Source organism: Prunus avium, chromosome 4 (assembly GCF_965620075.1).
Source record: "Prunus avium chromosome 4, drPruAviu1.hap1.1, whole genome shotgun sequence".
NCBI classification, from domain to species: Eukaryota; Viridiplantae; Streptophyta; class Magnoliopsida; order Rosales; family Rosaceae; genus Prunus; species Prunus avium.
In genome coordinates, this window is record NC_142287.1 from 20605383 (window position 1) to 20627950 (window position 22568).

The window sequence follows — 22568 nt, forward strand, 5'->3', positions numbered from 1 at the left end:
TATTAATATGTTTAACTGAAATCTTTTGTGCTTCCAATGCTTCCATCTCGAATGTCTAGGAACGAATGTGCTCTATCAATTTCGCACCTGCAACTCCAAAGAAGAAGTTATGAGCCCAGACCAATGCAACCCATATACATGCAAACACTATTGCCCACTTTTTCGAGTCATTTCCTAGCTCATTATAAGGTTGATAGAACATATTAATGGCTTTAAAGAGCTACAAATAGGTAAAAGGACTCCATTCCCTACTGCAGCAATGGCTCCAATCAACAAAACTATAATTTATAAGCATGTGTTCATATATTGGCATGAAAAATTGTGTAAACCATCATTGTCTACAAATTAGGTAGTACAAGGAACATAATTGATTATGTAACAAATTTGCATGATTAATGCTTTCATCGGCATATAGGATACAAATTCGTATTTACTAAATAACGATGAAACAAATTGTTAGAGTTAATTCTAAAGTTTTTGGAAGTAGGGGTTTTCACTTACATTTGATTAGGGTTGAATATAGTGAGTTGGATGTACTTATTAAAATTACATTTGTTTCACAATTCAATATATCTTTTTTGATCATTTTATATTAAGGTAAATTAGAAACCATGAAAAAGATATGTTACATGAAACGTGTCGATAAGCTAGCCAAATATGGGTGTCACTGTCCTGAGAGGCCATTGCTTATGGCACATAATGACCCAACTATCATGAGAAGGAGATGAGCAAAAAGTTGCTTTCTATAAGCTCTTCTTGTACCATAGGCAATGGCCTATCACATCCTCCGACGACACTAGTATATATTTGGGGACCTCATCCACGTTTGTTGTTATCTAATTAGGAGATGTGAGGGTAGGGTTTTGTGTGAGTAGTATTTATATATATTGATATGAAAAACTGATACATTCCCATACCAACAAGATCAGCAAAGAAACGTGAAGGTCCTAATTAACGAGTTGGGACCAATTCTTTTCCGGATTCGGACCCTCTGCTCTAATTTTCTCTGCCATGATCTGCTATACTTTTGTTCCTCATACGCCACATCATTAAAATTTAATCTAACGGATTTAAAAGTTGACACATCAAAAACTCAATTTACTCCTAATTAAAAAAGAATAAAAAAACCCTAACACCCAACTAACTGTAGTTAACGTCCTAAACCCTCTTCTTCTTCTTTTTTCTTTTTTCTCCTTCTTGCTTCGTTCTGTCCTCCAGCTTTTTTTTTTTTTCTCTTCTCCTTATTCACTTTCTGTTCTTCTCCCAAAACCCACCCCTCCCCACCACCTGCCGTTTTCTTCTCCACCCATTCCCCCATGACAACCACCCCCCACTCCCAGGCCAATCCCCCACCCAACAGACCCCTCATCCCTTCTATTTTTTTTCACCCCCGAACCCAGCATGAGGTTATTGGTTAATACATTTTTCTTAATTGTTTTTTTCACCCCCGTGTAAGTGTATCGAATCTAGCTTTAATATGTATTGGGTCCTCGGGACAAGAATTCTATCCTTTTCTTCCTAATTAATATGTATGGGAGAAAAAAAAAAGAAAAAAAAAGAGAGGAGGACAGAACAAAGAAGAAGAAGAAAAAAAAAGAGCTTTGGATGTTAACTATTGAATAAAGAGAAGAGGACAAAACCTGAAGCAAGAAGGAGAGGAGCACAGAACCTGAAGCAAGAAGGAGAAAAAAAAAAGAAAAAAGAGGAGGACGTTAACTACAGTTAGTTGGGTGTTAGGGTTTTTTTATTCTTTTTTAATTAGGAGTAAATTGAGTTTTTGATGTGTCAACTTTTAAATCCGTTAGATTAAATTTTAATGATGTGGCGTATGGAGAACAAAAGTATAGCAGATCATGGCAGAGAAAATCAGAGCAGAGGATCCGGATCCTTCTTTTCCACCTTCAAAGCATGTAACTACATGTGTTAAAAGTAGGGTTCGTTATTGGGTCGGGCTGACTCTAAATTTTTGAGTTTGGGCTGGATTTTATTGGCCTTTTTCTTTTTTCGAGTCGGTCTGAGGTTTAAAAGGGATCAACTCGAGCTTGCTCATAAGGCTGGGCCTAGGGAGGCTTTCTGGGCTGGGCTAGGCCACCCATGAGCCGCCCATTGCCTTTGTTTTTTTTGGCCTTATATTGCATTGCCATTTTATTTTTATATTACTCAATTTACTTAAATTTACGATATAAACAAGAAAGTACCCCCCATTTGAATTCAATAAAAAATACTAGAAAATCAAACTCTCAACAAATCAAAATATGAAATCCAGTTTTAGTATAAGATACAGTTTATACCAATATTGATACCTCAATAAGTCAATGTATACTTTATCCTAAAATCTCATAAAATCGTTTTGATTATTTAAGTTGTAAGGAATATAAACCGTCAAAAATATCATTAAAAACATTAGTACTTCAAAAGTCTATTTTTCATACTTAGTCAAATTTTGAGAGAAAACAAATTTTCAAGTATGATATGTAGTAATCTATACTTGAAAAATTGTTTTCTATCAAAATCACTCATTATGAAAAATGAACTTTTGAAATACTAATGTTTTCAATGATATTTTTGGCAGCTTATATTCCTTACAACTTAAATAATCAAACATGATTTTATGAGATTTTAGTATAAAGTATACATTGGTAGAGAGTGTAGTAGGTTTCTTGGATTGAAAGAGGAGTAATCTGGCCATAGGGTGTAGAGGAGTTTGTGTTTCTAAAACTTAATATGGAAAGTGGTGGGGTGTGTGTATAGATGTACTAGGGTTAAGTATTAAGTTGAAGGACCTTTTTTGTCTTTTTACACAAAAAAAAACTCAAGGGCTCAATAATTTAAGTATTGGGATGAACAAAGAAAAGTGTGGGGTTAAAATAAAAGAACTCTAAAAAATAATGTTAGAATTACTAAGGGCTTGTTTGGGGCTTTCTAATGATAAAAAAGCTTTTTAACAATGTTTGGCAGAAAAATTTAGAAGTGCTTTTAGGTCATAGAAGCAATTTCTAGAGAATCACTCATTTAGGAAGTACTTGGATTGTTAGAAGACATTACATAGAAGATTTTCAACCATTTGAATGAGCTACTCATCCATATACCAAGTAAGAGCTCAACATTTTATTAATTAGGGCTCATTCCTACTCTATTTATGTGGCAACAGGAGAGGAAGTCTGAATAATGATGTTCATTTTGAGCTTTTAGCAGCAAAACTCTAGGCGCCAATTTTGCACCTCAAAATATTGGCTTTGTTTGCATTTTCATAAATAAGCCAAGCCGGCCATACTGGAAAGGAAGTGCATAGGCAGCAAAGAACTCCCTTTCTGGAAAATTTGTTGTCTCAATGGAAGATGGAAATACATGCATTATTCAAACTACAAAACACGCGGTACTGAGTAATGACCCCAAAGAATCATCTTACACAACAACACATACTTGATCTAAAGAAAGGGCAGGCGATCATAGGAAAGATTTTCCCATGAATATACATTTATTTCATCTCATACAGTCAATCCTCAGGCCTTAAGAGACTCCCCCACTTTAACAAGTTCCTCGAGTGCCTTTGAGATCTGTGGCTCTGTCAAACCTTCCAAACGAACGCCCCTCTCAACACCCATGTCTGTTTAATAATCAAAGGTTATGTAGATGGAGCAATGGTGCAACATTCAAGTTAACAACACAGGACTAAAGAACCAACAAAAGAACTTGCGTAGCTTGAATAAATGTACGTTAAACATGAGCAATATCAGGCCATTAAGCATAATAGAACGTATTAAGTACTTGCACCTAATTGTGAACAGAGAACTTGTTTACCATTTATCAAGTACTCATACCCAGAACTATTACATTGCTGTTAATCCGCACCTAAAATGACAACTAGATAGCTAAACTTCATTATCCACTCGGGTGAAAGCAGGCAGACTCGGGTATCTCTAATGTTGATTGTTGCAAAGTTTCTCCATACTAGAGTTACAATTTTAAAATGACCTATAAAACTCAGGCCATGCATCCCCATCACATTTGCAATACTTTTCAAAATAGAAGCAAAGCCAAAACTTTGGGATTCCTAAGAGCATCTCTTACAGAAGAAAAGCAGAAAAAAGCTTGGCTCCAATATAGAACAATCCTGAAAACCATTTGCTGGAGGTTAGCTAGAACAATCATAGTTGGCCATCTAACAAAGACATTTTCCATTGTCAGAAATCATGCTCCTCTAATTTCCCTAACCTAAGTTTTGCCCACTCTTGATCTCTGGTTTCATTTTCAACTTAAACAAGATAAATAAATTTGGCACCACCAATCAAAACAGCAACTGAAACGACTATAAGTTCATCAGAGTAACAGAGGAGACATCTGTCTTTTTTCTTACATAAATTGTTGCTTGAATAAACCCTACATCTTTGAAAAGTTAGTTTAGGCATTAACTTATTTTTAAAGTAATCAATTACCATCTTTATTAGACATTTTCAAAAAGGCTTTCAATACACAGTTTCGTTCATAGACATGATATGGCGAAGAAAACAAACGCATGACAGGTGCATATTTAAGCTCGTTAATAAATCAATTGTCACTATATCCTAGGCCACGCAAGGAAAGATAAAAACTCATGTTCCCCGCTGAACTTAACAAACAATGCTAAATAGTTTTAACCAATTAATTTTAAAATGTTCAATGCATTTTATGGAGCAACTCACAAACACTGCTGCATCTCCTTTCCGTCATTTAGCAGCTTTCACAACTATAGGTAACATTTTATAATTACTCTCCTAATTGAAAAGGGTATTATCACAAGTCTAGAGCAAAAACATCTTGAAATGCCCCCAGATTTAGAAATCTCAAATTCCTTTTGTTTATCGGCTCTAAAGAATTGATAGTTAAAGGGCCAGTCTGATAATTCATACTGTTTATGTTGCCTTATAGTTTTTTTAGTTAAAGAGATGGAGGAACTACATATAGGAGAAAGGAGGGAGGAAGATGAGATATGAGAGATGCAGAGAACAAATGAGGGCAAAATGCATAAAACTAAAACAAACCATATGAAATTGTTTTTGGTTTTTAATTTTAATTTTATTAATCAATCATCACATATAAACTTTCTAATCTATCATCTCTCTTCTCACTAATTTCTCATTCTCTATCTTCCATTACAAGTAAAAACCAAACTGAAAATTGCTATCTAACGGGCCCTAACATCAGCAGATTCCATCAGTTAAAAGTAAACATGCGTGTGTGTGTCCTTGGCATAGCATCTTATCTTATGAACCAACAGAAAGACTGGAAGCGAAATATCACAAAACGAACTTGGTCATATGCACACAAAAAAATGCAGCATGAGTTGAAATCTACCTTAAACCAATCATAATATATTCATGAACTTGAGCATTCTAAATTCCAAAAACATTGAGAAATGTAAAAAACCATCAGAAAAAGAAAAGAAAAAGAAGCTAGGGAAGAATGGAAATACCATATCTAGCCCATAATTGAGGCTCAATCCCTCTGCATTCACGAATCAAGATGGGCAATTTGGGGTTCAAACTCTTGAGATCCTTGTAATTCTTCTCCACAAATGTTCTGCACATACAAAGAAAGAAGATTTATCATTGTTATTGATGTTACAAGCAATAAACAAAAAAAATTAAGAGAAATAAAAGGCATGAGAGAATCAAAGGACCTGGTGGTTGCGCTTGAAGGGGAAGATTGGCAGAGTAAAACCCTAAGCTCCTTTAAGTTCTGAGATAGCTTTCCTCTCCATGCCATTTTCTTGGTCTTTTGGGTTTCAGACTCTCTCAATCTCTCTCTCTCTCTTCTTCGCTTCAGCTCAAGGATGAAGAAGAAGATTCAGGTTCTTTATGCCAAAGGTTTTTATTCGCTTGGTGACTTTTGGGTGGAACGACTTGTCGTGTGAGTACACGACATGTCGTTGGGAGTGTTTGAAATTGGGATGGGCATTTTTGCGAGAAGAAAATTGAAAACGGGGGTAAAACTGAAATAAAGCAAAAATCTGGAGAGTTGAGAGAGAGCCCGCAGAAAGAGAAAGTGAGAGTGAAAGACAAAGGCCGCGGAGAGAGAGATATTCACAGATTCACAATCCCACAGTTTAAGTTGAGAGAGTGAAAGAGAGAGAGGGGATTGGTGGTGGTGGTGGTGGTGGTGTGGGTGTGAGGAAGGAGAAGAGGGGTAGGGTAGAGAGAGAAAGTAGGGAAGGAGAGAGAGATGTCAGACCTAGACAGGCAAATAGAGCAGCTCAAGAAGTGCGAGCCTCTCAAAGAGTCGGAGGTCAAGGCTCTCTGCCTCAAGGCCATGGAAATCCTCGTCGAAGAGAGCAACGTTCAGAGGGTCGATGCTCCTGTCACTGTATTTCCTCTCTCTCTCTCTATCTATCTACTTGCGAACTCTTTGATTTTGCTGGGTAGTCTTCGATGTAATAGTTCATATTTTGTTTTTGGGGTTTGGTTGATTTTTGGGTTATGGATTTGATTTAGCTATGATTTCGATTTTCTATTTGTTTCGGACAAGTGGGTTTGTCTTTATTTGTTAATACTTGTGGAATATTAATTTCGTGAATAAAGAAGATTGAAATGGTGTTGGATTCCAGAGAATAGATAAGGTTTTTATAATATTACTTCAATTGGATTTTATTTTCTTTACTGGGAAAACCATATGGCTAAAAGAAATACATGTTGTAGGGAATTAGGAATTGGGAACGAAATACATGTTGTAGGGTTCAAATCCTAAATGTTGCGGGTTGCATGCTAACCAGTTATTGTTGTTACTGTATACTTTGTTACATAGATTTGCGGTGACATCCACGGGCAGTTTTATGACATGAAAGAGCTTTTCAAAGTAGGAGGTGATTGCCCAAAGACTAACTACTTGTTTCTTGGAGATTTTGTTGACAGAGGATTCTATTCCGTTGAGACATTTCTACTCCTACTTGCACTCAAGGTGATAGGCTTATATACTTCTCTACTTGGCTTGATTTGTTGAGCCTTCAGATATGCTCTACTTGCTCTTTAGATCATTAAAAAGATTAATAGTTTTTACCTGCATTTCATTTGATGTTTTAGCCATTTTCTTCAGGGGTTCTAGTACAAGTGTTGTTTCTATTGCTTTAAAACGCAACCCTAAATTTAAAGATTGGAACACCAAATTCCATGGCAATTATTTATATTGCACCCTCTGCCTTGGAAACCAAAGGTGATGAAGTAGCTACAACTTGGTTAGTGAAGAAGTAGCCCAAGACTTCTCATTTGCCAAACTCGAAAACTAAGGCTTTTGAGTTTTAAGTAAGATGTCCATGATAGTGCAAGAAAATAAAATCATAGAGTAAAAATAGTAAATGAAAGTGTCAGTATAAGCGTTTATGCCAAGTCTTATTAAGAGTATTGATTTTGGTCAAGTGTTATTTAGAGTCTACTTATTTGGGTTTTAGGAACACGCAATGTCTGAAAGTTAGTAGTGAGTTTTTAGTATCATACTTTTTATTTTTACCCTTAACTGTTCTATTTGAAACCCAAAAACAAGGCTATCTGTTGTAAAGCATATCAGATTGAAATGGAAGATAATTAAGTGTTGATGAAGTCATGGTGTGTTTGTATCTCTTCTACCTTCTTCTCCATCCCTGTATTTCTTAAAAGTCGTAGACAACACCCACCTATGTTTTCCTGCATCACAAAGGCTGTTTGTCATAGCCCCTTCTTGTACTAGTGCGATGCAAGCATGCTTTGTTCTATCATGGAAATACCTAGGAAATAATAGATACTCATATGCACAGTTTATTTTCCTTCCACTAGCATTTCTTCTAGATGATAAGATCTTCTTGCAAAATTTTATGGCCACTTTAAGGGCTTATCTTACTTCACTGGACTTTTCAGGAGTCTTTGATGTTGAACTGCTGAAAAGTTTTCTCTAAAGTTGTAAATTGATTGTGGATTGAATGCCACATTAACTCATGATGGTTTAAGGAAAAAAAAAAGATACCTTTTATTTCATTTTTAAGAAACCGTGGTTTAGAACTGCATTATTTGCTAGCACACATAAGGCTATGGCTACGAATTTGCTATCTGAATTAGTAGGAACATATCTAGTCACAGGGATACGTTTTGAGTCATCACCCTGTCCAAACAAACAGGGAAAAACTCAGGGGAAACGGAAAGGCCTATGCAACTTGTTAGGGAGTATGACCTCAATGTATGATTAGTAGATAGAGTGACAAGAAAAACTTATCACTTGTCCCCCAAAGAAAAAGGGAAAAACCTAATCAGATAAAGCTAATTTATAATTTGATTGGAGTAGTCTCATTTGTTTATCCATCTAGGCTCCATTTAAGTTCTTGTAAAGTCAAGGGAGATAACTGGAATCATCTTCCTTTTATTTGATTAGGTTTAGTTTATGATACCATCTTAATTCCCAGTGGCTGATCATGAATTTTGGCCATCATATAGATTGTGCATTTATTCTCATTTTGATCTAAGCCTTTGATGGTTATTCATAAGTTTATTTTTTTAACTAATAATTATACTTCAGGTTAGATATCCAGATCGGATAACACTTATTAGAGGAAACCACGAGAGTCGTCAAATCACGCAGGTTAAGTCTCTTTCACTGGTGCCTTATTTTTTTATTACTTACCCATTCAGAATATTTACTGAGTTATCCTCTCTAGACAGGTGTATGGATTCTATGATGAGTGTCTACGAAAGTACGGATCTGTCAATGTTTGGAGATATTGCACTGATATATTTGATTACCTAAGGTTTGCCCTTTTCTATCCCATAAACTCTGTCTGTTTAAGGCTAGGCAGCTGAAAATATTATGACACAGAAACTTGGTTTCATAGTGGGTGATGGCAGGTTATTGTTTCTGGGAATATTTTAGCAATACCACCTGAACTTTGCCACTTGTGACACTTGACCACCTGAGTTTATCTTTTATTGACAATTTACCACCTGTAACTAAATCTTTTTGCACCAAAATACCACATACCATCAAGACTGTTAAGAAAAGAGTCAAATGCGAGTCACATGACCACTATTTTGTTTCAGATTTCCACCTGAACTTTTTTGTGCCAGATTGCCACCCCAAAGTTTTTCATTTTGTGCCGAATTGCCCAGAAATTGTAGGTTTAAGCCTTGGGGAAAAAAATTTCAAAAACTCCTTTTAGGGTTTTAAAAAAATTCAGGTGGAAATCTGGCACAAAAAAGAAGTCAATAGGTCAAAAAGTGAGAAACAAAATTTGGGTATATTATGTTGTTTCTCTTTTACAGCTTTTGAGTTTTGATGGCGGCTTAATGCAGTTTGTCAGCTCTCATTGAGAATAAGATTTTTAGCGTACATGGTGGTCTCTCTCCTGCCATTTCAACTCTGGATCAGGTTTGATAATCCAGTTTGAGTTGCATCGTTACTATGTTGATTTAAATTGTAATCTTCAATCCTTTATATACTAACCAACTCACATGTTCTGTTTGGCAGATACGAACAATTGACCGGAAGCAAGAAGTACCACATGATGGTGCCATGTGTGACCTACTATGGTCAGATCCTGAAGATATCGTGGATGGTTGGGGTTTGAGTCCTCGTGGTGCTGGTTTCCTCTTTGGTGGCAGTGTTGTTTCTTCATTTAACCATGCAAACAACATTGACTATATATGTCGCGCCCATCAGTTGGTAATGGAAGGGTATAAATGGATGTTTAATAACCAGATAGTTACAGTCTGGTCAGCACCCAATTACTGTTACAGGTAAATTAGCAATCTGCAATTAACATTTTCCCCCATTTTTCTGGAATTTGAAGGTTTATATTATCAATGATGGGTCTGTTTCAGATGTGGTAATGTAGCTGCAATTCTTGAGCTGGATGAAAATCTTAATAAGCAGTTTCGTGTCTTCGATGCTGCGCCACAGGTTTGTACATAAAATTAAGTCGCAATTGATCACCTTTTCTTTTTCTTGAAATTGCTTTGGTTATTTTGAGCAGCAGCACCTAACTTTGTTCGTGTTCACATTCCATTGTTATGTGGGGTTCCATGCGTCCAATGATGAAATGCACTGGTTCTTTTAGCAAAGGATTCTACTTGATATGATTGTCAATAAAATTTGGAAAGAGTTGGGATGCTGACTATGAATGATTATATGGAAATAGTAACATTGGTTATTCTTAGTAACAACTTTTGCGTTTCACCAATGCACAAAAGAATGACACTCAATTCAATGCATGGACCCTGAGTACATTGTCCTTTTTTTGGGTCCTCTTTTCCTCTTTAACCTTTGCCATTGGTGAATACCTGGGTGTCCCCTCCAGACATCGTGTTTCCGTTCCCTTATATTTGGTTCTGAAATATTGTGATAAAAATGCAGGAATCAAGAGGCACACCTGCCAAGAAACCTGCACCAGACTACTTTCTATGAGATTGGTAAAGCTTTCCTGTTATTATCCAAGGCCATTCATGGGCAGCCTATACAGACACAAGGTGGATGGAGGATGCATCACATGGTACACAGAAATTTATGGGTGGTGGGTGTCTTGTGATTGGCTCCTCCAATGACCAGCAAGAGTTGTACTTTTCTGTTCGTCGCCGGTTTGGATTGTTGGTTTTGCTTTTCTTGTATGCCTGCTGCTTCTACCATCTTTCATTTTTACATGTATGAGTAGTGTGCATTGCCTAGCCTACCATGTGAATTATAGAATCCTTTTCCTTGTGATTGTTAGAGGAGGGAGAGACAAAGGGTCTTGGATACGGAGGCTTTTGCTTCTATCCATGGTAACCTGAATAGAAGGATTGGATTGAAATAGGGACAAAGGGGAGGAGTAAAACAATTATTTTTGTCCTTCTGGGCAATAAAAGCTCGTTATGATTATCTTTTTGTTCCTTAAACTTGTGTACGATATCTTTTTGTTCCTTAAAAGTTGTGACGGAAACAAATATTTTATGTGGAAGAAGGATTGAAGTGCTTTAAAACAGAAACAATGTGTCCTTTAAGACTGAAGCAACAAACTCAAGTTCTCTCTTCCGGTCTGCAAAATTAGGTCGACCATAGAGTTGCGTCTCAGGCTCGGCCATTATATGTAAATGATGACAAAACGACAATGTTTGGAGTGACAATTATGTGGTCAGACGACAAAACCTTGCAATTGTTCCAGTGTTTGTAGCTGTCTTCATTCAGAGTGGAAAGTTCATTGAGGTTCCCATGGATCGATCATACACACGTACCATCTCAGCACCAGAGCTTTCCAATGTAGACCAAAGCTCAAATCCTGGGTGTTGACGGTGACTAGCAAGTGATGTTAAATTATTAACAAAATCTGCAACATCTTGCTGCCATATGAAATGTATCCCGCACCATTTTACTTCCAAGTCTGGTCGATTCGTTGTAACTGAAGCTTCAAATTGTCGACTCACCCCATTCAATTGCCTTGCAAACTCCCCGCCTCGAGGCTCGTAGCAGCAAAGTCCATAGGACGACCCAACCCTGTAGTTTTCAAAGTTTTGAAAGACTATGGGATGTTCAAGACGACCTTCACGGGTGGAAAAATGGCAAACAGTCTTTTCCAATTCCCAACTTTTCTGAAAATTTTCATTCTCAACGATTTCGAAAGCAACAAATAGGGCAAACCCCATACACCTGCCATTACTACCTTCTGTATCAATAGGTAGTTTGGCTATTACAGAAGACCCACTCATCCAATGTCTGCACCAGTTAGGAACTCTCGTACTATCAGGAAAATGAGCGCGAATTTCAAATGGCTTTTCATGATAAATTCGGTCCTGTACAAAAAAATAAAATTAAAACCAAAGAGAAAAACAATATTAAAGATGTTCAATATGAGAGAGAGAGAGAGAGAGAGAGAGAGAGAGAGTCAACACCTCAATGTATTTAGAAAAGAATAGTTCATCATGAAGTTCTTCGCGAACCGCAAGTTGGTGCCTTGTTCTATCTTCATCCTCATCGGAATTTTCACAAATCATGAAACTAAAACCGTTAATAGCAGTCCATACTGTCAAATTCCTTGAAATTGGCAGCATAGGACAATGACGTACATCTATGAACTTTATACTCAACGGAAGTTGTTTTGGCAACGACTGAAGGTTGCTACACCTAAACAACCCAAGTTCTCTAAGCTTAGAAAGCTGAGAGATGCTTTCAGGTAAGCTCACAATACCATTTCCACTCAAATCTAGACGCTTGAGTTCGACAAGCTGAGGTGGTTTAAATATTCTTTTCATCAAAGTATGCTGTTATGGAATTGGAAAAGAAAAAAGAGTTAATAGACAACTTAGTCAGTAATTATTCTAGCTTTAACTTAATCATAACTAATTGTTAGCCTAACTCAGCGCAAGAAATATACATAATCAAGTAAAAAATTGTCTTACACTTTCATGCCATAGGTGGATAAAGCGACTGTTAGGCATCTTGAGTTCAACAAGCTCACATGGTTTAAAACTTGATGGCAGAGATCCTAAAGGATAGTCATCCCATTCCAGAAGCCGTAAGTCTTTAGAGAAATACTCAGTGATTCTAGAAAAGTTGACGCACATTTTAGCTAATGGGTCAGCATCCAACTGTATCTCTTTCTTTCCCAGCAAGCTTAGTAATATGTCTTTGACAGCAGTTGTTCCCTATACCAAACGATAAAGTTCAAGTGTAAGATATAGCATGCTAGAGAATAAGACGAAAAAATAACCTAATAATGCAAGTGTAAGATATAGCATGCTAGAGAATTCTGCCACCTTATTGAACAATACAGAGCATTCCATTTGCACATCTCTATGCTCAGTGGAAACAGAGGATTCCGCAAGCTCATCTTTATGTTCAGCGGATACAGGCACTTTTGGAAACAGAGGATTCCGCAAGCTCATCTTTCCACGGAAAAATAATCGTTTAAGCTTCGGAAGTGATAAAACGGACACAGGCACTTTTGTTATAGCAGGTTTACAGGCATCAAGCTCTTGCAACAGTTCCGAAGATGTCAAACTACAAATGGCCATCAGAAAACTCGTAAGGTTCTTGCAACCACGTAAATTTAACAAAATAAACCCCCTCAATTTCCGGATTGATGCCAGCAGCTTCCTTATAGCCGTCCCATCTAAATAAAGTTCTGACAAAGCTTCCATGTTTCCCCCAGTCTCTGGAAACTCTTTGAGTTTTGAACAACCAGAAAGATTAAAGGTTTTAAGAGATTCCAAGCTGATGGAGTGGGGAAGGCTCTCTAGACTTCCACAACCTTCCATATTCAATACAACGAGACGTTGGAGATCCCCAATTGTTGGGTGAACCTCTGATAATTTTTCACTACCTTCAAGAATCAACCTCTCAAGATTTGGGACCTTTCTGAAGCCTCGGGTCTTGATCGAGAATTTGCGGTTGGAAAGATCAATTTGTACTAAGTTTTCCATAATGTTACACTGTTATGGAATTGGAAAAGAAAAAAGAGTTATTTGACAACTTAGTCAGTAATTATTCTAGCTTTAACTTAATCATAACTAATGGTTAGCCTAACTCAGCGCAAGAAATATACATAATCAAGTAAAAATTGTCTTACACTTTCATGCCATAGGTGGGTAAAGCGACTGTTAGGCATCTTGAGTTCAACAAGCTCACATGGTTTAAAACTTGATGGCAGAGATCCTAAAGGATAGTCATCCCATTCCAGAAGCCGTAAGTCTTTAGAGAAATACTCAGTGATTCTAGAAAAGTTGACGCACATTTTAGCTAATGGGTCAGCATCCAACTGTATCTCTTCCTTTCCCAGCAAGCTTAGTAATATGTCTTTGACAGCAGTTGTTCCCTATACCAAACGATAAAGTTCAAGTGTAAGATATAGCATGCTAGAGAATAAGACGAACAAATAACCTAATAATGCAAGTGTAAGATATAGCATGCTAGAGAATTCTGCCACCTCATTGAACAATACAGAGGATTCCATTTGCACATCTCTATGCTCAGTGGAAACAGAGGATTCTGCAAGCTCGTCTTTATGTTCATCGAATACAGAGGATTCGACTGCCACATCTTTGTTTCCGCGGAAACATAATCGTTTAAGCTTCGGAAGTAATAAAATGGAGCCAGGCATTTTTGTTATAGCAGTTTTACAGGCATCAAGCACTTGCAACTGTTCCAAACTCCCCAGGTTTTCCGGCAGTATGTCAATACGTGAGCAGCCAGACATATATATATATCTCAAAGATGTCAAACTACAAATGGCCATCGGAAAACCCGTAAGGTTCTTGCAACCATTTAAATTTAACAAAATAAGGCCCCTCAATTGCTGGATTGATGCCGGCAGCTTCCTTATAGCCGTCTCATCTAAATAAAGTTCTGACAAAGCTTCCATGTTTCCCACAATCTCTGGAAACTCTTTGAGTTTTGAACAACCAGAAAGATTAAAGGTTTTAAGAGATTCCAAGCTGATGGAGTAGGGAAGGCTCTCTAGACTTTCACAGCCATTCATATTCAATACAACGAGATGTCGGAGATCCCCAATTGTTGCGTGAACCTCAGATAATTTTTCACAACCTTCAAGAATCAACCTCTCAAGATTTGGGACCTTTCTGAAGTCTGGGGTCTTGATCAAGAATTTGCAGTTTGAAAGATCCATTTGTACTAAGTTTTCCATCATGGTACACTGTTATGGAATTGGAAAAGAAAAAAGAGTTACTAGACAACTTAGTAATTATTGGGAAGATAAGCATTCTAGCTTTAACTTTATCATAACTAATTGTCTACTACCTCACCCTGCTTTCCTCTCTATTTACAATGACATCCGCACAATAATAACGTGCGGACATACGTACGGAAGAGAGAATAATTATATATATATATCGTGCAGACATACGGAAGAGAGAATAAATGATCTTACACTTTCATGCCATAGTTGGGTAATGCGACTGTTAGGCATCTTGAGTTCAACAAGCTCACATGGTTTAAAACTTGATGGCAGAGATTCTAAAGGATATTCATGCCATTCCAGAAGCCGTAACTCTTTAGAGAAATACTCAGGGCATCTAGAAAAGTTGACATTACAAATCTTCAACAATCTTAGGTTGCACATTTTAGCGAATGGGTCAGCATCCAACTGTATCTCTTCCTTTTCCAGCAAGTTAGGAATAAGCCTTCGACAGCAGTTGTTCCCTATACCAAACGATAAAGTTCAAGTGTAAGACATAGCATGCTAGACAATAAGATGAACAAATAACCTAATAATTAATTCACATCTATTATCTAGAACATAGAGAAAATGTAAAGGAGAACAAGTGAAGAAAGGCAGCGAGGAAGGAGGGATGGGGGAAGGATGGATGAGTGATAAATGGTATGAAAACCAAAACACAAAAGCTCAAAACAATTTTAAATAGTTTTTTGTTTTAAGTTTTTTATTTCACACATTCTCTTTTAGTTCTTCCTCCCTCATTCCTTCCATACATTTTCCCTCTATCATTAACCATAAAAGAAAAACTAAAAACAAAAGTATTACCAAACAAACTTTTAATAACTTAATAAATTTTTTAAAATTTTATGCTTAAATTATTGTTTGAGCCCATACTATTATATTAATCTATCTTACCTGTCTGAATTCATTTTGCCTCACTTAACCTTCTAAAATTTATCTATTTATCTTACTTCCCCCCTTCCCACCAACTCTCTTAAAGGGTCCATGAAGTCACATGTGGGGGGCCCACTTGTTTATTGATATGTTAGCCAGGTTGTCGCCAAGTGTATTAGGGAGACCACATTTGTGTTCTTCAAGGTTTTTTTATTTTTATTTTATTATAGTAAATTGAGCTTAGACCCATAAAATTCATTTGTAATCACCTACAACCCTTTCCTTTATTTTTCTATTTAAAATACCCAATTTTTTCAAGTAAAACCCGCTGACTAGGATCCAAGTAAGCAAGTTACCTAATCTAGCTTAAAATTTGATTTATTCTATTTTTCGGATTCCAAAACTATCCGTATTTACAAGTTAACGTGTTATGTGGAGGTGTAACTAATGACACACGTTGAATTTGGAAAGATCTTAAAATGGTTGTAATGGATGTAGGAATTAATTTAGAAACTTATTTGAAATTAAATATTAAATTCAACATTAACATATTAGAAACGTTTTGGTTTATTTTATGACCAAAAAAAAAAAAAAACGTTTTGGTCTATTAAATAAATTTGTGTTGTTGTTTTCCTTTTATGAATTATACTACTAGTAATCTATTTTATTATAGTTTTATGAATAATAGTGTACATTCTAATTATGTTGAAAAATATTTTGATAATCTATTTATTGTTTGTTTTATGAAAAACTTTTTTTTTAAATGAACCTATTTTTTCTCTAAATAATGCACCTATTTTTTTTCTCTAAATTATGTACCCTTTTTTCTCTGAATAAAGTACCTATTATTTGTTTTATGAAAAACAATTTTTTTAAATGAACCTATTTTCTCTCTCCAAATAATGTACCTATTTTTTTCCTTTAATAATATACCTAGTAAAACAATGTACGTATTTTTTTAAATGAACCTATTTTTCCTCTCCAAATAATGTACCTATACACATTTATAGGTATATTGTAAAATAATTTACCTATGGGTAAATAATGTTCCTATATTTTCTATAAATTATTGTGTACCTATTTTTAATTTATGAAAAATGTACGGAAATTTCAATTACAAAGTAACTGACTTAGTTTTTTTTTTAAACAAAAATTTGGTAAATAATATACCTATATTTTATTTAAATAATATACCTATATTTTATATGTATATATTTATATTTATATTTTTTATAGGTACATTATTGGATATGTAATTTACATATATTTTTTTTGGTTTGCAATTTTAGGGGGCGGTATGTGAGAGGGAATGACAACCAAAAGAAAAGGGGTGATTGATATGCTATTAATAGGGAGTGTTAATTACAATTATGAAAGTTAATGAAATGCTTGAAATAAATTATAAATAAAATATGAAGTTTGGTGGCAACGATATAAAAATATAGGAATACTACGACCTCTTATATCCTACTGGTCATTTAAATTTGAAATTGGGTTTTACACATAGATTTATAGAGTGATGGGTATATGTCTAGGAAATAGAAAATGTAGTGATCTATATTAGACAAGCCCTTCTTTTTTAATTACTATCTTAAGGGTTTACTTTTCAAGAAAAAAAAAATTTATGCTTGTACTAACTAGGATTAACACGTACCGTATTCTCTGCGAGTACTTTATCGTGCCATGACCTGCTGCGTTTGTAGGCATTCTCATTAATCCACAACCTGCTGCGCTTTCCGGGCTCATTAGGAAATTTTCTATGAACAATGTCTTGACCCATTTTCTGAAGTAAATCATGCATCAACAGTTCATTTCTTTCATTAATTTTAATTAGGGCTTTATCAAGAAGGTCACGAATACCACTTTCAGGATAAAACCAGCAACTTGCTAATATCCTCTTTACACGAACTTGATCCTCTCCATTAAAGAAGCACGCAATGTCCAGAAAGATTTGTTTCACTGTGTCCTTTAATGCGTCAAAACTTACTTTAAGAACATTCATAATGTCTTTTTCAGGATCTTCATCAAGTCTATCAAATGCTTCTGACCATTCTATTACATTTTTTCCCCTCAAGTATGAACCCAAAACTACAAGAGCTAAAGGAATCCCACCAGCATATTCTACAAATTTTTTGGACAGCTCTTTATAATCATGTGGAGCATCGTTTTCCTTGAAGGCTTTTCGACAAAAGAGCTGAAAATCCTCACCAACCTTTAGCTTGTCAACCTCGTATATATTATCTGCAAGTAGTCCACACGTATCCAACCCATGCTTCTCCCTAGTTGTTATAATGACTCGACTCCCTGGACCCAACCAAGACTCATCTGCTAAAGCCTTTATTTGATCTAGTTTATCAACATCATCCAGAACAATAAGCACCTTTTTATTCCTTAGTCTAGTACGTAATAATTGGATCCCCAAATCATCATTCTGTATATCTTCATCGCAATACAGCAAGGTTGCAGAGAGGGATTTTTGCAAGCCAACTAGACCATTTACTTTTGCAGATTCCTCTCTAACAGAGGAAACGAAGCGGCTAGCACCAAATTGGTTCCTGATCTTCTTAAAAATTTCAGTTGCGAGAGTTGTCTTACCAATGCCCCCGAACCCCCAAATCCCTATGGTGCGAACATCATCCAACCTGCGAAGAGTCAAGTACTCCTCCATTTTCGTAATACGAGAATCCATTCCAACTAAATCGTTGTTAGGACTTGAAAGTTTGTCGTTCAATACATTTGAAATCTTGTTAGCTATTTTCTGAATAACTTCTGATTCTTTCCTGCAAGAGAATACAATAACTATTTTGTGGTTAGCAGGCCACAAGTGACATGCAATAAAGAAATTAGAAATATTAATTGATGTGTCGGAAATGTTGACGTCAGAGCTTTGCTTTGGTGGTCAGCCAGGCCTATTGATAGATGAAAAGTAGTCCCTTTCAGTAGGTTGAGTTCCATAAACAAATCTACCAAAACCAGACAGAGATCTGGAGTGTAGTGACAGCCAACAATACCTTATAAAAGTTAGTAAACATGGACCAAAGACTTCTACAAATGTTTGAAAGCTAGGTCTTTTGGCCAGTTAATTGATTTTTCCTTTGGGGACTTCTTAGAACTTAGGTGCAGGGAGGGTTGATCTAGTGCTACCGCATTAAGGGTACAAATCTTGTAGTTTTGACTGCATGGCCCCTCAATTTCCCTGTTTCCTTCGTTCTGTGGTGATCAAATGCATCACGTTCTAGCTAGCTAAACTTAATTCATGTGGATGTGCTAACGCTTTACTAATATAATATCAAGTAAGGGCTCTTCTTCTGTTCTACGAATCTATAGAGTCAGACTAGGTCTTCTTAGATCCTCTGCCGTTAGCATCCGTGCAATGATATGCATGCCTGTGAAACAATCTGAACCATTTGATTAACATAATGGAGTTCGATTATTCCACGTTAGGTTAGATTAAAACTCACATGTTACACCTTAATACTAACCCATCTCTCTGTCTATTTCCTTTCCCTTCTCTCTCGGTCTTCCTCCTTTCTCTTCAGCCCCACGATTTCAACTGCTCAAAACCCCACTGCTGCTGCTTGATAAATATCCAAATCTGGAATTGCTTCCTACATTTCCCCAATGTGCGCCTCTAGGCGCACCTCACCACCGCCTTTCAAAACCACGCTAATAACAGCCCACAATGTTTTTATTTTTATTTTTTATCATAACATGTCCAACCCCTGACCTCCGACCACCAGAAATTCCTCCACCTCTAACCCCTCGCTTTCCCTTTCTCTCATGTCATCTCTCCTCACCGCATGTTCCTATGTTAAAAACATTTATGGGGTGAAATTGGGTATTTGCTGGGTTCAAATATAGAAAATCACAAAGGTGGAAAGGATAAGTTTAGGCTTAGTTTGGTATTGCTTTGCTTTTAAAAAAAACTGCTTCTGCTGTGCTGCGAAAATAAACAGCTGTAAAATGAAGCAGCTAAGTGTTTGGTAATATGTATTTGTAAAAGTGCTGTGAGTATGAAAAACAGTGTCAAAGTGTTTGGTAAACTTTTATATGAAAGTGCTGTGAGAGTGTATAATGACGAAAAAGGGTAATAAAAGTTTAAAATTAAAAAAATTAAAAAAATGTATGATTTAAGTTAACTAATAAAAAATTTTATAAAAAAAACTCAAAAGCAGCTGACACCTTTCTTTTTTCCTTTTTCTCATTTTTTTTTGTTTCTTCCTCTTCACTTCCTTTCTTTATTCTTCTCTTCCCCTCCCAGTGTTTTCTTTTCTTCCTCTTTTCTTCTTCCTTCCCAGGCCCCCCACCTCTCGCCCTTTTTTTCTTCCTCTTCTCCTCCTCTCTTTTCTTCTTCCTTCCCAGACCTTGCTTTTTTTTAAAGTTGGTATTTGGGTTTGGCGATGACGCTTGGGACGTCAATGCTACATGCCCACCTCTCTCTCTTTGCTTTATGGATGTGAATAGTAGGATTATAATATTGGGTTTGTGTTTTGGTGGGGAAGGCAAGGAAGTTGGGGGTTTGGTTTTCTTTTGCTGAAGGAGATAATTGGTGGGTAATCTGGGTGTTGAATTTTATGTGGCTGTAGAGATGATAAACTGTGGAGCTAAGGTTGGGGTTTTTTTTAGTTGGAGGGAAAGAAGATATTCTGGGTCTGTAAAATAGGGAGGTGGGTTGGTGAGGTTTTGGGTTGAGATGGTAGCTTTGACGGATTGAGGAAGGGGAGCAAGTTGCAAAGAGAGGATGAGTTGAGCAATCCAGAAAATCAAAGAGGAACGACACTTGGGAGGTTCGAACTCGGGATTACAAGGATATAGCATGTAATTGTTTGAAACAAATAAGGGCAATATGGGCAATTTGAAAATTTCATTTAAACCTCCGCATGCTTCTCCTCGCAGCAGTTTTTAGAAGCAGGGTGTGAGCTGCTTCTACTTTTGGCTGTGAATGACAGCAGATTATAAAAAAAGCAGGTTGAATTGGTTTTACCAAACACTCAAATCTCCAAAACTTCTTTTCAAAACTGCTTATTTTTTAAGTTAAGCAATACCAAACTGAGCCTTAATCTAATATGACATGGACCGTTTAAACTCCATTCGATTCTAATGTTTCATATTGTTTGAAACACATAAATAAAGGGATGCTAATGGCAGAGGATCAAAATCAATATCTCCGAAGAACAGTATATTTTGTCAGAGATCAGCCACATACATGATATTTCCGATCAGATCACCTACATGCTTTCTGCATATCTTGGTACATGGTTCATTCGATGATGTCTATAAATATTGTATAGTCAAGCCAAAAAAACTTAGGTGCACCAGTTCTATCTTTCTCACACAACTTAGGTGCATGATGTGTGAGAAAGAGAGAATCAGTGTATGCAACTAGTACAGAAAAGTTCTTCTCCTAATTAAGGCATCCTGGTATCTTGAGTTGGAATACATGTTTTAAAATAGAACTTTCCCATTTTAGTTTATTAAACAAGAAGGCCACAGATTGACATTTCTTCTTAAGCATAAAATTTAAAAGCAAGCTTTGATTCAATTTGCTGCATCAAACAACAAAGAATAGCTATACAGGAATTATATACACAGAACCATAAACATCAATGAGAAAAAGAAACGAAATGAATAAGCATAATCATCTAATCAAGAAGGGCATATGTTATTAAAACAGTTAAATGTAAGACTACCTTGTAATTTCAATTGAAGAAGATGAGTACTAGAAATACCTATTTTTCAAATCCCATCCGGCAACGTTGGCTACTTTCCTCAGAGCTCTCCTCCACTTTTTAACCTTCCCTTTTTCCTTCTTAAAATTTTCTTCATGCTTAGCAAAGGCCTTTCCAAAATTTCCTGTTTGCTTTCTTACCTCGGATGCCTCGATGTGGTAGAAGATCGGAAACACATCTAGTCTCCCCTCTTCCATGCACTGAACAATATGGGCAAGTTCATCCAAACACCAAGTTGAAGAAGCGTAGTCTTCTGAAAGAACAATGACTGCAAACTTGGAGTGTTCAATTGCTTTCAGGAGTTTTGGTGCGATTGGTTTTCCCCTCTCAAGCTTCTCTTCATCCCTGAATGTATCGATTCCTTTCAGCTTCAAACCGTAATATAAATGGTCCGTAAAACTATTGCGGGTGTCTTCTCCCCTAAAACTGAGGAAGACATCAAAGTCCAATATTTCAAGGGTTGAAGATGAAGAAGATGAATGCACTACTTGGGGAGCTTCCTCATGCTCCAATTCAGGGGTTGAAGCACGTCCTAGGAGAAAATTAACAAGGTGAAGAAGAATACAAAGAATGAGGAGGAGGAGGATTATGAACATGATAACTGGCGGATCTACAGTCCTTTCTCCGGAAAAGCTTTGGAGGTGCCTCAAAATGCCCCTCTGCTAGTGCCACAAGATGATGGGTAAATTCAACAGAAGGTTTGCATCATGAGAGGAGGAGGACGAGGAACATATATTGCTTTTATTTGGTCCAACTCGGCAGTCGGCAGCAGCAACCGAGCAAGCAGCTTTTCAAATTTCCGCGTTTTGGGAAAAAGCAGGTGAAAGAACGTGTGGTGTAAAGCGGAAACTTCCTAGGCGCCTCATAAAAAACGACACAATGACTTCTTTTACCTTTCAAACAAGACGTGTTTTTTTTATATTTCTTTGGTTCTTTGAGTTGACTGAAGATCACAGCCAAAACAAGCTAGGTGGTTGGTTTCAAGTTATAAATCATTTTGCATAACAAAGGGGTCAAATTGGTTGGTTTCAAGTTATAAATCATTTTTCATCTTCATACTTTATTCCACAATACGTGATTTATTAGTGTAATAAGTTAGTATAATAAATTAGTATGCTTTGTTGCCCCATAAATTAGTCAGTTCCACATGAAACGCAGGATTTTGAGACGAGATATTCTAGTGCGCCCCTGCAGCAAATGGAGGGGCAAGCCAAAATATTTTAAGCAATTGTCCAGATTACTCTGAGCACCAAAGTTTAAAAACAAAACAAAAACAAAACCTGTAATCATTACCCAACTCCTTTGGCATCACA

General features: G+C 36.5%; 2 protein-coding genes and 1 pseudogene across 3 annotated transcripts; 1 reads left to right on the top strand and 2 right to left on the bottom strand.

The window, feature by feature from the left end:
- Positions 1-3291: 3291 nt before the first annotated feature.
- Positions 3292-5826, bottom strand: LOC110766658 (NADH-ubiquinone oxidoreductase B8 subunit). The gene is made up of 3 exons (XM_021970026.2): positions 5660-5826; positions 5453-5559; positions 3292-3607 (listed from the first exon to the last, which is right to left on the bottom strand). Exons 1-3 carry the CDS (start codon positions 5743-5745, stop codon positions 3504-3506), a joined length of 297 nt encoding a protein of 98 aa, XP_021825718.1. The 5' UTR covers positions 5746-5826; the 3' UTR covers positions 3292-3503.
- A 176-nt stretch (positions 5827-6002) lies between these two features.
- On the top strand, positions 6003-10862 carry PPX2 (protein phosphatase X 2). Its single transcript, XM_021970006.2, has 8 exons — positions 6003-6342; positions 6781-6933; positions 8515-8577; positions 8658-8743; positions 9285-9360; positions 9460-9728; positions 9813-9891; positions 10345-10862. Exons 1-8 carry the CDS (start codon positions 6202-6204, stop codon positions 10393-10395), a joined length of 918 nt encoding a protein of 305 aa, XP_021825698.1. The 5' UTR covers positions 6003-6201; the 3' UTR covers positions 10396-10862.
- LOC110766637 (uncharacterized) lies at positions 10637-22071 on the bottom strand (annotated as a pseudogene). Its single transcript, XR_015835194.1, has 9 exons — positions 21256-22071; positions 17181-18306; positions 14846-15117; positions 13886-14611; positions 13529-13774; positions 12717-13391; positions 12360-12605; positions 11853-12221; positions 10637-11753 (listed from the first exon to the last, which is right to left on the bottom strand). The product of XR_015835194.1 is annotated as an uncharacterized LOC110766637 (transcript).
- Between the last annotated feature and the right edge of the window lie 497 nt (positions 22072-22568).

Coding starts and splice junctions, on each gene's coding strand:
- LOC110766658 (XM_021970026.2), bottom strand. CDS start 5,745: ATGGCATGGAGAGGAAAGCTATCTCAGAACTTAAAGGAGCTTAGGGTT. Junction 5,560..5,659: donor CCTTCAAGCGCAACCACCAG/GTCCTTTGATTC, acceptor TTGTATGTGCAG/AACATTTGTGGAGAAGAATT. Junction 3,608..5,452: donor TCAATTATGGGCTAGATATG/GTATTTCCATTC, acceptor ATTATTAAACAG/ACATGGGTGTTGAGAGGGGC.
- PPX2 (XM_021970006.2), top strand. CDS start 6,202: ATGTCAGACCTAGACAGGCAAATAGAGCAGCTCAAGAAGTGCGAGCCT. Junction 6,343..6,780: donor GGGTCGATGCTCCTGTCACT/GTATTTCCTCTC, acceptor TTTGTTACATAG/ATTTGCGGTGACATCCACGG. Junction 9,892..10,344: donor TCTTCGATGCTGCGCCACAG/GTTTGTACATAA, acceptor ATAAAAATGCAG/GAATCAAGAGGCACACCTGC.